Below are 16,722 nucleotides of genomic sequence, written 5' to 3'. Positions count from 1 at the left end.
ATTCCACCATTTCACATTTTTCTACTGTTATTAACATTTTTACTAGATCATACTGAATCTGATCCTAATACCAAGAAACTCTGCACTGGATTAAACAGTAGCTAACACGGCTTGCCAATCAAAACTCTGCCAACGGTGTTCTCGCGATGACAAGTGTGAAATCTCGCGAAGCTACAGAAAGCTTCCTCTCTGGTTGGAGAGCTGCTTCCTGTACCGGATTTTTTTTTACCCCTGGAAAATTTTTACATTTTCTCAAGATTGTTCACTGGAAATCTGCCGACGGTCACGCATCGAGAGGGAGCCGTTTTATGCTGTATATTCCGCCGTCTGAAGGAGAGGACAGAGGCCTGAGCTACCGCTGGTTCTGCTGTATGTGTGCACAGGCTGCGGCTCTCTGAATGCTAAAGCTAAACATTTACATTAACGTTTACAGCGATGTGCTCTTCAGCAAAAACGTCGCAGTATTCCCCAAACTAAAGCGCTTTTGAGAGGCTTCAGACCGCCAAATGCCCACTTGTGTACGTGGGCAAGAGCTTCTCTCGTCTTCTTGTCGTTAACGTTAACGTTACTTACTCGGCAGACTGTGTGACATTTTAACGGTCCAAGACAGACAAGCCATGACAGGCTCTTCAGACTAAAGCCTGTGGACATTTCCTAACCTTTAATGACGCTTGACTAGACAGCAGATAGTTTTAGTCCTTTTTAGGTCGAGTTCACCTTTAGCAGTTGTTGAATTTCTGTTTAAAAGCCCGCTGTCTGTCGCATGTACTAACGTTATTCAGTTATGGCACCGAAGAGAAGACCCCTCCCACTGAACATAACTCCTACCGGAGAGGGACAGCCGACCACCAACATTGATGCTGCTTCAGAGTGAGTATTAGTCATTCCTGGAGTTTCTCCGGTTGCTTTAAGACCAGTTTTGTAAGAATGTGGTTTCCTTGGGTCATCAGAGCCAACCTGGAGGCCTTGCAGAAGAAGCTGGGGGAGTTGGACCTGGACGAGCAGCAGAGGAAGCGTCTTGAAGCTTTCCTCACCCAGAAGGCGCAGGTGGGTGAGCTCAAAGATGACGACTTTGACCCCATCTGCGAACTGGGCGCAGGCAACGGAGGAGTGGTCCACAAAGTCCGCCACAAACCCTCAAGACTGGTCATGGCCAGAAAGGTGAGTTGTCTCTTCACCTGCAGGGGTGTAACGATATTTTCAGGTTCGGTGTGATTTTCGATTCTAAGGTCAATGTTCGATTTTTCTGTTATTTTATGTGATATTTTTTGATGCTACATAGCAATAATTTCACACATTAACTTCACAGATTGGTTTGGCTGAGATCAGTAAAAGTTCTGAACTTTTCTCCAGCAGAATAAGCCCCAAAAATCACAAAAAGTAAAGCACCTTCAGAAAAAAGCCTTAAAAAGAAAGTCTAGTCATTTGAGCATGGGTGCATAAGCTCCCTGCCCCCTTGCTCAAGTTACTGACAGGCTACACCAAGATGCCAAGTTTTGATTATTTTTGGTGGTTTCCGTGAAAGACAGTAAATGAGAGACCCCAAAAGAGAGCAAGATATAGATTGGCAATATAGTTTTGCACGATTGTGAACCTTTTTTCAAAGTTTTGTAATCATTACACCCTTAGATATCTGTGGTACATATTTTCCTGCTGCATCCGGTTTGTTGACTGTCACCTTACTTTCACTTTACTGCAGCTCATACATTTGGAAATTAAACCAGCCATCAGAAACCAGATTATACGGGAGCTACAGGTTCTGCACGAGTGCAACTCACCCTACATTGTGGGCTTCTATGGGGCTTTCTACAGTGACGGAGAGATCAGTATCTGCATGGAGCACATGGTGAGTGAGAGGATGTAGATGATTGTGTTAGAAGGATGGCGGTGAAAGGAATTGATCATACTCACAGGTCTCAGGCTCTTGAAAAACAACAGCCTGGACTCATGAAATGCCAGCATTCTCCCTGATAAATTCCTGATCAGTGAAATCAAGCCTAGGTAAAATATTTTACTGTGGTTCAATTGAAGAAATCGCATTTGACTCTATAGTGGATCATGTGCTAAGCCTAAGCAGTTGATTTCTCCTACAAAATCAATCTATTAGGAAGCTGGTATCTCAATAAGATCCTTTTTTAAGATTTAGCCAACTTCTATCTTTCTTTTCATTCTTTCTCAGGATGGAGGCTCATTGGATCAGGTGCTAAAAGAAGCTAGAAGAATACCAGAGGAAATCCTGGGAAAAGTTAGTATTGCGGTAAGTATTACTCCTTTCTTCTTATAAACGGTTTCAGCAGACATTGGATCATACAAACTGTCTTGTTCCTCTTTTAATGCCTTTTGCAGCAGTTGTGATCATTTCTGCGTGTGAAGGTTGTTTCTAGTGTATAATACATGCAGACCAATAGTTTAACATACATTATTAGGAATTTGTGAGCGGGTGTCCTTAGGCAGGCAACCTGCTGGTAGAAAGATGCTTAAGATTTATGTGTCATAAATACTCAAGTAATTCTTTCATTTAATAATGCTAAATCATCATCTGACCCAACCTGCCATTGTGCTTTTAACAGAAGTAATTTTGTTTAGTCAGTTAAGCATGATAAATGATGCTTAAGAATGTTGATGTTTTACTCATACTAATAATATATTTCAGCATAATTATGTTAAATGTTATGTATTGTGGTCAGAAAGCTGCACCTCGTAATGCACTTTCTTGTTGGGTCCACTAACTTGATGCATAGTTCCCAGACATACACTGAACGAACATTTGATTGGCACACATTAAAAGATTTTGTCCACACCCATGGGTTGCACCCTAAACTGTGCTAGTGTCTTTTGGTAGACATTTTAAATTCGTTTTGAATCGTCATTTGTAGATGCCTTGAAAGCATATTTTTATGTAGTTACATGGTCTGCAATGTGTTCCTGAGTATCCTACATTTAACCATTAACTTTTCTCTTTACTGTTTTAATTCTGTGCTTATTATTGAGAAGTTATTATTTATTATTCAGTGACTACTTTGAAACTAATATGTAAGTTTATATGTAATTTTGAGAGTGAGGAATTGGGAGTCTAACCTGAGGTTTAATATCATTGTAGTTCTCTAGGGCTATTTATAGCACATATATGATTGATGAAAGTTGTGCACGCCCAATTTTACCGATTCTTCTTGTTGATTACATAATACCAGGCTAATTATTATTTAGTCGTGATATTTTCAGTTAAGAAAGGGATTCTATATCAGGTTTTTAAAATGTATTTATTTTTCCACAGGTACTTCGAGGTCTTGCCTATCTACGGGAGAAGCACCAAATCATGCACAGAGGTATTTTCAGAGCAACATTCCAAGCTAATGTTAGTGAATCTGCGTGTGTGTACATGTGCAAGTCGACACTGCATTGCTAGGGCCTAGAAATCAGCATATTAATACAGCTACTGTAATCCAGTGAAGGGCATGTCATGTTGTATAAATCACGGTATGCATTATTTACAATATATGTTTAGCTTCCTAGTATATTTATATATAGAGTGCAGACAATAGTGAGTTCATTTTCCCTGCACATTTGGACATTATCTGTGCATCATCACTATCAGTAGACAAGTTACTGAAATGTTACTAACAATTTACTAACAAGCAAGTCATTAAAAGGATATATATAAATTCTGTATTACATTTTTTTTTTAATCTGGACGTTCCAGTCCTTGTAATTTTCAAAGGTTAGGAGCACCAGGTGACAAATATTAGTTGCATCAGCTAAAATGCCATGATTACCATATGTGTTTGAAAAGATAACTTTTTTCAGTCGTCAGTAAAACACTTATGCATATGTGGTAAGTACATTAACAGCCAGTATAAACTGCACATTTTTATCTCCAGTAAATCCCATAGTAAAATGAAATTTTCTGTGGTGCGATCGTTTATTAGGGCCAAACCTGCTGAAACTCTTGCCATGGCTGTGCAAGAGTTAGCTCCAGAATTGTAAAGATACGTACAGTATATTTTAGAAATAGATCCCTGTATGTGTTTTTGAGCACTATTATGTACACCGAATTGTAAAATAGAATTGTAGAGTGATTTTGATGCCACTGAAATTGCACTGCACTTGTAATTTCTACTAAACACCATTGATCACTATATCAGTTCACAATCCATTGCAAATCTCTTGCAAACATTTTTGTTTGTGCTTGTTGTTGCACTATTTTGACATTTGGCTGTCTCTAAACATCATATAAAAACAGTGGTCTGTAGTTTATCCTTTTGCATGTGAGTAGGCAGTTCTTGGTCACATTGTACAACAAAGCTTATCACTCCCTGGTAAAGCACAGTTGTAAAACGGCAACACTATATATATATATATATATATATATATATATATATATATATATATATATATATATATACCCATTTTGAATTTGATGCCAGCAACCTGTTTCAAAAAGTTGGGATAGGGGCATGTTTACCACTGTGTTGCATCTCCTCTTCTTTAAACAACACTCAGTAAGCATTTGGGAACTGAGAAGACCGACTGCTATAGTTTTGAAAGTTAAATGTTTTCCCGTTCTTATTTGATATAGGTATAGATTTCAGTTGCTTAGCAGTTCAGAATCTCCTTTGTCATATTTTTCATGCCAGACGTTTTCGATGGGTGACAGGTCTGGACTGCAGGCAGACCAGTTTACCACCTGGACTCTGTTTACTATAGAGCCATGTTGTTGTAATACATGCAGAATGTTGTTTGACATTGTCTTTGCTAAAATAAGCAAGGCCTTCATTAAAAAAGGCATCGTCTGGATGGCTCCAAAACCTGCATATATCGTTCAGCATTAATGGTGTCTCCACAGATGTGCAAGTCACCCATGCCATGTGCACTGGGCACCCCTACACCATCATGGATGCTGACTTTTGAACTGCGTGCTAATAACAAGCTGGATGTTCCCGCTCCTCTTTAGCTTGAAAAATGCAGTGTCTATTACTTCCAAAAGCAAGTGCAAATTTTGATTCATTTGACCACAGGACACTTTTCCACTTCGCCTCAGTCCATCTTAAATTTGCTTAGATGCAGAGAAGGTGGCAGTGTTTCTGGATCCTGTTTATATGTGGTTTCTTCTTTGCATAGTAGAGGATTAACTTGCATTTGTGCATGCAGCAACAAACTGTTCACAGACAGTGGTTTTCGGAAGTGTTCATGAGAGCACGCAGTGGCTTCCACTACAGAATTGTGTCTGTTTTTTAATGCAGTGCTGCTTGAGGGCCCAAAGATCACGGCCATCCAGTATTGGTTTTCGGCCTTGTCCCTTGCACACAGAGATTTCTCTGGATTATCTGTTATTCTTGAATTGTTGCACTATTGCCCATGCAGTCGTGCACAGAGTGGTGAACCCCTCCCCATCTTTACTTCTGAAAGGCTTTTATACCCAGTCATGTTACTGACCTTTTGGCAGTTAATCTAATTAGTTGTTAGATGTTCCACCAGGTGTTAGGACTACACAATGTTACCAGTTTTTTGTTGCCCCTGTCCCAACTTTTTTGAAACATGGAGCTGACATCAAATTCTAAATGGGCATATATTTTCAAAAAAACAATACAATTTCTCAGTTCCAACCTTTGGTATGTTGTCTTTGTACTATTTTTGATTAAATATAGGGTTTAAATGATCATTTTATTTACCTTTTTGTACTGTGTCGCGACAGAGTTGTGCTTGAAAGTCGTTTTTCTACTTTTTCTGTTACATTATTTTGTGTTACGACTGCGGTTGCAGATCTGGAATCGTTGTAAACAAGCGTGGAGCTGCTGGGGGATTACAAATTGTGAAACATTTGGCCTGCAGGCTGAAAAGCCACTGCAAATTTGGTGGTTATAACTGGAAAGTTGTAGGAATGGAAACCGTTGCAAATTTCAAGGCTGCCCTTAGGTTTTACTCATTTCTGTGCCCTCAACTTTTTTTATTCCTTTCATTCATTCATGGACTTCATTTCATTCGGGTTTTCATTTGTTTTCCCACTAGACATCTTAAGGGAACTTTTTCAGAATCCTTGCACTGTTACAATATTAAAACTACTACAGGTAAACTCAGTATAAAGTAAGTGTATTAAAACTTTGCATAGAATTAACCCTTTTTACTTTTTTGGTCATTCTTGTTAAAACTTTTTCATTCCCATAGAGAGAATGCATCTTCAGTTTTTTAGCTAGAGTTAATCTTGGTGTTTAACTTTTTGGTTAGGGTGATTATTACTTATAACTGTTTTTTTGTTTTTGTTTACTTTTTATTACTATTTTTTTGTATAACTTTTTTTATATTGACTTTTTTCTATAGGTTTTTAGTCTATCTAGAACTTAAGAAGAAGCAAGAAAGGCTTGTTGTTCAAGTATTACTCTTATATTATATTGATATATTGTTTAGTAACTTCCTAAAATTGTTTAGTAATTACTGTGAAGCTTGACTGACATGTAAGCTGTATAAGCATGAGGAGTCTAAGTGAGGACCAGCATAAGTACACTTAGGGGTTAAATTACACCTGAAAAAGTCTGACAAATGTCTTTTGCTTTATGCTCTCTAAAGGCGAGTTGGCATACTGCGTCACTGTAATATCTACTGTCCGACAGTAACTGTTAAATAATGTTATTAATGTGAATTACATTATTTGGCAGCTGTTGCCACTACTATGCTACCAGGAATGTTTATTGAAGAAAATTATCATCATCAAATATGATTAAATGTCTGTGCAGTCTGCTGTAGTAGACATTAGTTACCATTTTGGCTTTTTTGAGGCAGACTGTAAAAGTGAGACTAAGAGTGATCCCAAAATGGCTGCCTGGAGGTCGGTGGGGCTGTTTAAGGACCTGGAGGAGCCATGCTGAAGCTGAAGGAGCTCATGAAGGAGACTCAGGGCTGTAGTTGTGCTGTTGTGGCAGAGAGTGCTAGCGAGTGAGCACTGAGCTGTCTGGGAGCCTGACCGGTAATTACGGCCTCTCAGATGTGATTACATGGCAGCCGCACCCTGCAACCCCCTCTGTTCTTTTTCTTCTCCCTCTTTTGCATCACCTCTCTTTCCCTCTGTCTCTAGTTCACTCAGTCTCTCCAAGCTCACCCAGTGGGCGGCTGTCCTGGAGAGGGGCTTTTGATGGGCTCAAAGAAAGGTTCTAGCTTGGAATGGAGTCCATTAAGTAGAAAAGTTTAAAAAAGTTGTTGCTCTGTGTACTTGTTGTTGTTGTTGTTGTTATTATTATTATTATTAGTAGTAGTAGTAGTAGTAGTACTTGTCATTGTCAGTTGTACTAGAATTTAGTTGTGAATTCTAAGTATTGAAATTCAATTTTGCGTAATTGCAGATACTTATGGCTACTTCTCTGTTATTACTTTTCACTGAATATTTGTATTCAAGTTCTGCAAAGATGTGATAATGGTACCCTAATTTCTTACGTCTTCTTAAGTCTTAATCATTTAAAGAAATCAACATTTCTGTGGTACAAGATCATACCCATATTCCCAAAACATGTACTTTATTTGTTGTATGAAGTCTTTTTGGTGGATTTTTTTTCATGAGGCAACAGGCGATCATGACGAAACAAGAGAAAAGTTACAACATAGTGGTCACGATTACATTCGTCACCTCAGAATGTTCATTGTTCATAGGTCCAGTGAAAGTAGTATCACATATGTGACAGTGATATGTGTAGGTTTGATCCAATCTAACATGGGTATGAAGACATAGGAGAGGCTATCTTCCTACAATTTTTTAATATTTGCCAATTAAAATATTTTTTAAAATTCTGATTTAATTAAACATACTGAAATTCAAGGCTGCATGAGGGTCCTCCAAAACCAAAACAGCCTGAAATTGTATTGAATGGCTACTGTGAAAAGGGGTTAAAGACTGGAATTTTGTAGTGGTTGCTGCAGATATTTATACCCATAAACAAGCAGGAGGATTGAATGAGATGTTTGTCACAATTATCTTGTTTTGATTCAGAATTATTTTCTACACTGAATACACGGATGTCACCAGTAGAATTATTTGCACAGTACACAGTTATAATAACACACCTAGCTTTTTTTATTCATGTTTAAAAATAGCCTGAGAATTTTATTTTGGTCAAACAATTCCAACACACTTTATTGGATAGTATTATGTCATTATATGAATATTTTATTATCTGGTATGCCAGTTGAAATTTTCTGCGTTACCTTTATGCCAGGATTTAGGCATTTAGCTGAATGTTTAATGGCTTGTTTAGATGAATGGAGGTGTTTCAGTAGAAAAAGAAAAAAGTAAGGTCCCACATCAGCTTGTTAATGAGGGATCAAATATTAGCAAAAAATGTAAAGAATGGTCCTTTGGGCTTAGTCCTTAGCCTAGCGTGGACACAAGCCTGCTTGTGTTTCCTCACGCACTGCCTGCAGCATCAGCTCCCTCTGTGAGCTTTATCAGACAGCACCATGGTCTCAGGGCCTGGACCTCGCCAATAGCCAAGAATCTGTGAATGACTTGTACCAAAATGTACCAAATTCTAGCAGCGTCTTATGGTCGTAAACAAATGACTTGAGAAATTCAGACATGAAACAACATTTACTACTTTTGCAGGACCCAGAGAAGACACTCCATGGGTACATGTATGTGCCATAAGTTTGTCTATATGTTTTCCAGTTCTGTATTTGCTCTTTAAGACAATAAACATTAAAAATAAAAACTTAAATATTGTTATTAAAAGTGAATAATAAGCCACTGTTAGTCTACAAAAATAGTTAAGCATGTAAAATGGTTGCAAAAACCATTGTAACCATGTAAAACTGTGCAAAAGGCCTAGGCACTTAAGCTCGTTGTTTACCTCCATGTATCTGGGCAGTAAATGTGTTTTGCCTATAAAAACAATATAAAATATTAGAAAATGTGCAAATAAAAATAAGTATAGTAAAAAGGCAACGCAAATTTATTTTTAAAAAAGAACAAGAACAAAATTTAATTTCAGATATCTCCTTGATCCTCTCCGCTATCACGTATATTTGTTATATTCCATCACAAGCTCATGTGATTTCACATAATGAGGCCCTGATTTGCCAAACCAGGTACTGGAAGACAGCTACAAATAATACAGGGCTGCCGCAAGGAGAAGTTTGCAAATTATTAAATGAGCACATTAACATACGTAAAACCACTACTTATTGAACTATTGTTATTTGTATATATTGTAATATTAGTGTTATTTATGAGCAAAGAAAGGTTCCTAAATTTTTGCACAGTGGTGAATATATAAATATGATTTAGGGACATAAATCGAAACCATCAGAAAATTGTAGTTATACTGTGATATACATTTGTGGCCATTTCACGCTCTACTAATTATAATTTTACAAAATCAGTGTCACTTCCAGATTTATGCTTCACAGTGCATTGATGCATTTTTATACCTAGGGCCAATACCTCTACAGTTATCAGCGCATCTTTAGTTATTTGACGCTCGGTGAGGAAATGAACATGTAGGCGTTCATGTGTGCCATGGGAGGCAGTTTTGTGTTCTCCAAGCTGAGCGTGGCTGGTGAATGCAGGGCTGCTTATGAAATGTTTTTTTTTCTAGTTGAATACTTGGCATGAAGGAGAAGGACTGGAGTGAAGCTTGAGGAAAAGGCCAGGTGGTGGGATTTGGGCCCTGGCACTCTTAGCCTCCCTGCTCCTCTTATCCCTCTTCGTCCCTCCATCTCACCTGGCCATTTTCTTTCTCTTTCTCTCTCTCTCTCTCTCTCTCTCTCTCTTTCTCTCTCTCTCTCTCATGTTTTGGCCCCTGCAGACGTCAAGCCCTCCAACATCCTGGTGAACTCGCGTGGTGAGATCAAGCTGTGCGACTTTGGCGTGAGCGGCCAACTCATCGACTCCATGGCCAACTCCTTTGTGGGAACACGCTCGTACATGTCGGTGAGTCAGTTTTCTCTCTCTCTTTTAGTCTCTCACTCTCCCCCCCCCCACCCTCCTGGCCCAACCCCTGCCAGGACCTGAGCCCATGCCCAGGACCGTAACGTGGGGTGCAGAGGCAGCTGCTGCCAGCTCGGCCCACTCCTCCACACTGGGCGAGTTGCTCCTGTGTTTGACGTGCTTTCTGCTGTTTTTCTTTTTTCTGCCTCGACAGCCGGAGAGACTCCAGGGCACTCACTATTCGGTGCAGTCGGACGTATGGAGCATGGGCCTGTCGCTGGTAGAACTGGCCATTGGCCGCTACCCCATCCCTCCACCTGACGCCAAAGAGTTGGAGGCCGTATTCGGCCGACCCATGCTGGATGGAGCCGGGACAGAGGGCCACAGCACGTCCCCGAGGCCAAGACCCCCAGGAAGACCCATCAGCGGTGAGAGCATGCATCTATTTTTCAGATTTTCTTACTTTTTTTTTTTTTTTTGAAAATTGACTTTAGTTCAGTTAATACTGATGAAAAATCATTGTGTCATTGTATTTGCCAATAGTTGTTTAATTCTGATACCAAAATTTCTGTTGTTTAATTTGCTGTTCTCTGTTAATAATCCATTAATAACATCATGTGTAAAGAATGTGATCTCATATAACCAAAAATTTGTAGATTTTTATTTGGTGTGTCACAAACTGTTTTTTGAGTAAGAAAGAAACTCATGAATAGGACAATAAGCCACACATCAGACATGTTTTATTGTTACTCTGATTAAACAAAACAAGCGCTTACCAATCCGAATTGCATTCTGAATGAGTTTGCATCTGCAGAATCACTGTGCATCCAACAATAAAGGAAGCCTAGTGCCTCTTTTATATAGGGATAGAAAGAAAGCTCCAATTCTACACATTGATACCTTTTACTATGACCAACGTGAACATGTATATGCTGTATTTCCTCTGGTGGCAGATCGCCTTTGAATTGACCTTCACTAGAGTTAAAGCCAGAATATTGTTAAAGCCATTTTGGTTGATATTAATTTATGGGTGATTAGAGCTTCATATAATGATTATTTTTATAATCATTAAATATATTGACTGCTATTAATTCTTTGGCTTATCCTTGCATGTTACCCCATTATAGTAGCCCTGACAAAAGTTCTGTTTGTGCAATACACAATTTATTTTTTATCATGAAACATTTAACACAGACATTGTGTAATGCAGTATAATAAGTGTAATACAGACATTGCAAAGCATTTTGCATTGCTTTTGTTTTTAAGTAAATTATACGTTGGCTTTTATCCATAGACATTGTTGATGACTAATCCACTTATTGTCAACTGATTATTGCAGTCCAATAAGTGATACTGGGGGATTGCTCAGCCTTTAGGCCTCATCCTAGTGTTGCATTAGAAGTCATTTTAGGAGGCATGGTCATGAGCAGTGTACGAACGTTTTTGTGTTGGCTGCATCCCTACTGATAAATCTTGGAACTACTCATGAGGAATTTTTTAATTCAAGGTAAAATACCAGTGTTGCTATCTATAGGGTACTCTAGAGAGATTTTTCTACCTTGGAGAGTGTTATAGAGACTATGGCTATGAAATATAAGCCATTTTAGTTGACTCATGTGAAATGCTTTTCCCCAAAGGACATGGAATGGACAGCAGGCCGGCCATGGCTATATTTGAGCTACTGGACTACATTGTCAATGAGGTCAGAGAAAATGCTTAGTACACAGCTTTGTTCCTTGTGTGTTTTTTCATACTTTTTTTTTTTTGCAGTGCTCCTCGATCTCACCTCTTTCCCTTTTTCTCCTTCTATCCCTCCATTTTCCACAGCCCCCACCTAAGCTGCCACATGGTGTATTCACCTCAGATTTCCAGGACTTTGTGACAAAATGGTGAGTTTTGTTTCGCGTCATAGCCTCTGCCTTGCATGCCTGCAGTTTTCCGTGGATGGGTGTTGCGCAAGGTGGCTAGCCAGTAGACTCACAAGTATTTTCCTTTCCTTCTTGTATTGTCTTAATCTTACACATTGGCATGAAATCTTACACTTGAATGAAAAAGCCCAGCGTGGCTGTTGTGTGTCGTCTATTTTTAAAATGACAAAAAGTATTTAAGTTTGAGGTCACATTCCTCACCACCCAAGAGATTTTGAGTTTGACTTTGTTTGTTCTTTCACAGCCTCATCAAGAACCCTGCTGACAGAGCTGACCTGAAGATGTTGATGGTGCTTGTTGTCTCGTTTCTTTTTCTGGGGTGGTTTATTAGGAAATGACCCATTCATTTTCAAGACAAACCATTCCTATCCATAGACTCAGTATTGTTACATAACTCTGTAGTAATGTTATATACTATGTAACAATGTTACTAGATTCATCTTTAACAATGTTCGGCCAAAAATCAGATCAGAGAAGGGGAATTCCACAGATTTTTCAAAATTTCTGCATAATTCAGTACTGAGATGTAAAAAAAAGCCAAGTAGAGCATTTGATGTAAAATGATGTACAGAAACTTACTGTATTTCGCATTTCTTTATAATGGTAGTGATAGGAAGCAGGGCTCAATGTCTATAATGTGTATGTATACATTTTGTTTGCTATCTGAAATAAATTCTGAGTTTTTATATGTAATTTTGGTAATAGTAGAATAGTAATTCTGTGAATAATTCTGACTCTGTAAGTTTCTCTAAAATAGCATTTCATATCACACCATTCTGAAATCAACCTAATCATTGAATTATGCAGAAACTTTGAAAAATTGGTATAATTCCCTTTTAACATACTGTATTCTAAATAAAAGGACAAAAGCATTAAGAAGTAATAGCAGTTACCCTAAAGCCTGAGCTTTGTCTGTAGTTTTGTCCATTTTTATAAATAACTGTATATCATACAGTGTCAGAAGCAACTTAAGCATGTCTATTTGATATTGCTTACAAGCCCATGTCATGGAAAACCAAATAGTCTGAAATTATAAACGGAAATAGTCTTTTTTTTTAATAAGAGAATATAACATAGTACGTAAACATTGTTAAAGTTTGAAAACGTACTGTTCATTCCCCAGTCCATACAGTCTATAAGTCCGCCTATTCAGCCTACAGTACTTTAGCCCCACCCATTCGAGCTAAAGTTACAAGGACTGTTTTAGCCTGGACTGCTTTCTGAATGAGACACAAAACAGGGCAGCCAATCAGAACAGAACTCATTTACATATGTTCATCTTATAGGTCCAGTAACAGCAATTCTTAGAGATAAAGTGGAAGTTAGAAAATGGCAATATAAAGCTGGAAAGTTGGAAAATGCTCACATAAAAATTAATTATGACTGTTTTTGGTACATAAATGTCACGAAAGGACCTCAAGAGGAACAAATAAAATATAAGAAAATGTAGAATATGGGTGCTTTAGCAACTCGAAATGGTTTGAGGCACATGGGTGATGATTCAGGCATGCAGTTTGCACAGCGTTTACTTGTTAGGTATGTTAGCCTGGTATTTTCTGTACAAAACTGAAGAAGCAAACTTCAGTCACCAAACATGTCTTGGCTGATCGAGTACATTTGGTTTAAAGGGGAAATTGTGTAAATTTGATTTTCGGCCAAACCTTTTTAAGACTTTAAGATGACTCACTTTTATTACTTACCTCTTCAATAATTATTTGTCTGTTGTAAATGAGGTGTTTCTCAAACCCTCCTCTTTCTCTTTTTGCAGGGCCACACATTTATCAAGCGTGCGGAGGTGGAGGAGGTGGACTTTGCCGGCTGGTTGTGCAGAACCATGGGCCTGAACCAGCCCAGCACTCCCACTCGCAGCTCCGAGTGAATGCAGCCCTGCAGTCCGGCCGCTCACACCATAAACCTCTCCTCTCCTCTCTTCTCCTCTCCTCTCCTTTCTTCTCCTTCGTTCTTTTCTCCTCTCCCATGCTTGTTAAGCCCAGTTCAGACCACCGCAGGCCACTCCCTGCTCTTCTGCTTACTCTCTCTTGTTGCTGCCGTGCTTTTCCGCAGGTACTGGCTTATGAGAGGTAGTCTTCGTTGTTTGCACACTTGTCCATTTGAAGGACTTTAGGTTCAGACACTTTTCTTCTTCGCTTCAACAAGACGTCTCAGTTTTCAAAGCAGTTATTCAGGAACGTTTCAGGTATGACAGAGCACCCGGAATTATAATATATAATGCATATTTTAAGTTCTTTTATTCATGACATCATATCATCGTGTACCGTTGTTTAAGCGCTATGCAGTGACAATGTCATCCTGGCACTGCATCAAAAAAAACAACAGTCTGGTCAAATAGGGACTATTCAGCCTCAGAAGATAAATGCCTGTTCTGCTTAGGTTATGTCCAAATGTTGGGAACCAAAGAGGGCTACAGTGGATCGCACTAATTTTCTGCTTATGGATAGTATAAGAACCGTCCATAAATATAAATGAGTGAGCTCAAAAGGCCATGAGGACAGATCTTCAGCTAATGCAAAATCAGAGACATCGCAAAGCCAACGTATTAAGTAACATGATCATTGGTTATGTTGTAAGTTTTCCCATCTTGGCAATTTTCATTGCTTTTTGGCCCCCTTTGCATAAAGCAGTTTTTTTCAAAATAGTTCAAATCAAGTGTTAATGCACCTTTCCTCAGAAAAAAAATTGATTTCATTTAAATCACAAAGTCATGAACTATGTCATTTGGATGAACTGATGAAATGCCCACTCAAATTACCCTTTCCCTCGTAAACAGAACATTTGCTCCTCTTAAGAAATGAACTGGTTTTTCAGTCTGCAGTGGGGACTGTAGCATATTTTTCTCAGAAGCTATTTGGGCATGATAATGTGCAGCCATTAATGTTTCTTTTTATTTTATTCTCAAAACCATGTTTTTATTCATGGCTGTATCTGATGCTTGAGTTGTTTGTCATCTTAAAGTTCTTGGTTTTTGTCGACACTGGAACGGTTTTCACCTCAGTATATTTTGGGTAACTTTTTAAATAATGCTTCGATGTTACATTTTATCTACGCAAAAGACTGATATTTGCGCCTAAAACCAGGATTGCACTCTACGTTACACCTGATGTTTCCCAGACCTTTGCATTGGAATGCATACAAACCGTACATGCTAAGCTAGCTCTGTTTAATATAAATTAATAAAGAACTTGCATGGTACATAACTTATCAAGTTCTTTTAAAAGTGACATGTACTATGCAAGAAAATGTTCTTATACAGAAACACGGCTACAGGTATGGTTATAAACGCATAGTTAGTGGATGGCAGCTGTGCTGTAGGAGTGCAGTAGCCTACTGATTGGCTCTGGGTTGCTGGGTGGTGATGGCGCTTGGCTGCCTGTCTTTCTTTCTCCTTCAATATTCATGGGTTGAGTTTCTCTAAAAACAAAAGTTCAAGATCATTCTAAGATGGCAGAGCAAGTATCACTTCGTTTAAAACTGTCTTTGATGATCTTAAGACTGTGATGTTTTTGAGACACTGAATTCCCACAGGAATGTTGGATCTGTATTGCTACCACACACTGGCATTCATCTCCGACCAAATGAATGCATTGCCACACGTATGTGTATAAAACTATATGTACAGTACTGGTGGTACTGTTTTGCAGTCTTAAAGAAATAGCCTTCTGTTTTTGTTTTGTTTTCTGTTTCTTTTTTTCTTTTTTTTTGGTGTAGAGAAAATGGGAAGAGTCATTTTATTATCATATGAAATGTGTTGAATACGGTTCTAATACAAGAATAAAACTTATTTGTGAATGAATGTTTATACTTAATGACTTGGTTTATCATTTTTATGATTTTCAATTTATTTGGCCTTTTAGATTTTTCCGAAGTACAGTACCAGTTAGAGACCAACCTTCATTTATTTAGTTTCCAATCAAAATGTCCATTAAGTACAAATAATTCATTTTTCAGCATCTGAAAAAAAGCAGAAAACATTACACAGAAACTTTTACACATAATATATTTCTTAGTTGGGGGTCCACCTTTTGCCTTTATTACAGCTTTCATTCTTTTCGGGAGATTTGCTTTCTGTTTTTTCAAATAAATCTGCAAGAAAATTTTTCCACACCTCCAAAGTTCAGTCATAAAAGTTGGTTGTATTTTCTGCTTCTCATGATTGAAGTAATCCCAAACATATTCAGTAATGTTTAAGTTTGAACTCTTGAGTTGGCTCGTTCACTGTTCACCAGCAGCTTCTTTGTTTTGCAGATTGTCTTCGTTTTTTGTCTGTTTTCCTTTCTCAGTAACAGCTTCTTGACAGCTACACATCCTTTCAGACCCGTGACTTCACACACTGCAACAATTGACAGAATTTTTGGGATTTTTTTCAGATCTCAAGGAAGAGTGGAGATTGATATTCTCCTCTCCCTTAAAGATGACGGCTAGTACTGTTTATCGGAGGGTGACAGTTTTGGTGATCTACCAGGTCTTGCACAGTTGAATCCAAATTCTCATGGAATGAAGTGGAATGTCTTATATCTAATCACATCAGTAATACCTCCTAAAATTGGGTAACTTAATTCCTGTTCTGACTGGAAATTAAATTAACAAAGGGTGGTCTCTGGCTTTTGCAGAGTACTGTAATTAATTCGTAACATGGATAGGCTGGGGGTCCTTGAGGACTGGGTTTGAAAACTATGGTGTATGGTCTTGTTATTTTGAGCTTTTATTTCCTTTCTCTCTCTAACCATATTGTATTGTGAAGAGCCAGAACTATAGTTTTGGGTTTAAGAGTCTAAGAAAATATATTTTATACCTAGCATGGTGACTTTAAGTTTCTATGTCTGATTTCATCTGTTCCAACTAAAGTTAATGAACAAAATGAAAACAGGG

General features: G+C 38.3%; 1 protein-coding gene across 1 annotated transcript; it reads left to right on the top strand.

The window, feature by feature from the left end:
• The first annotated feature begins 167 nt into the window (after positions 1-167).
• map2k2a (mitogen-activated protein kinase kinase 2a) lies at positions 168-15,654 on the top strand. Its single transcript, XM_036585936.1, has 11 exons — positions 168-870; positions 951-1,161; positions 1,700-1,846; positions 2,180-2,257; positions 3,275-3,326; positions 9,786-9,910; positions 10,122-10,335; positions 11,545-11,609; positions 11,735-11,796; positions 12,080-12,125; positions 13,604-15,654. The coding sequence occupies exons 1-11, from the start codon at positions 785-787 to the stop codon at positions 13,712-13,714; spliced, it is 1,197 nt and encodes a 398-aa protein (XP_036441829.1). The 5' UTR covers positions 168-784; the 3' UTR covers positions 13,715-15,654.
• The last annotated feature ends 1,068 nt before the right edge of the window (positions 15,655-16,722 follow it).

This window comes from Colossoma macropomum, unplaced genomic scaffold (genome assembly GCF_904425465.1).
Source record: "Colossoma macropomum unplaced genomic scaffold, Colossoma_macropomum, whole genome shotgun sequence".
Lineage (NCBI taxonomy): Eukaryota > Metazoa > Chordata > Actinopteri > Characiformes > Serrasalmidae > Colossoma > Colossoma macropomum.
Note: the sequence above shows the minus strand (reverse complement) of the source record. Positions and strands in the feature narration are given on the sequence as shown.

Excerpts from the sequence above, each read along its gene's own strand:
- map2k2a (XM_036585936.1), top strand. The coding sequence starts at position 785 with ATGGCACCGAAGAGAAGACCCCTCCCACTGAACATAACTCCTACCGGA. Across the intron at positions 871-950 it reads AACATTGATGCTGCTTCAGA|AGCCAACCTGGAGGCCTTGC; the intron begins GTGAGTATTAGT and ends TTGGGTCATCAG. Across the intron at positions 1,847-2,179 it reads GTATCTGCATGGAGCACATG|GATGGAGGCTCATTGGATCA; the intron begins GTGAGTGAGAGG and ends ATTCTTTCTCAG.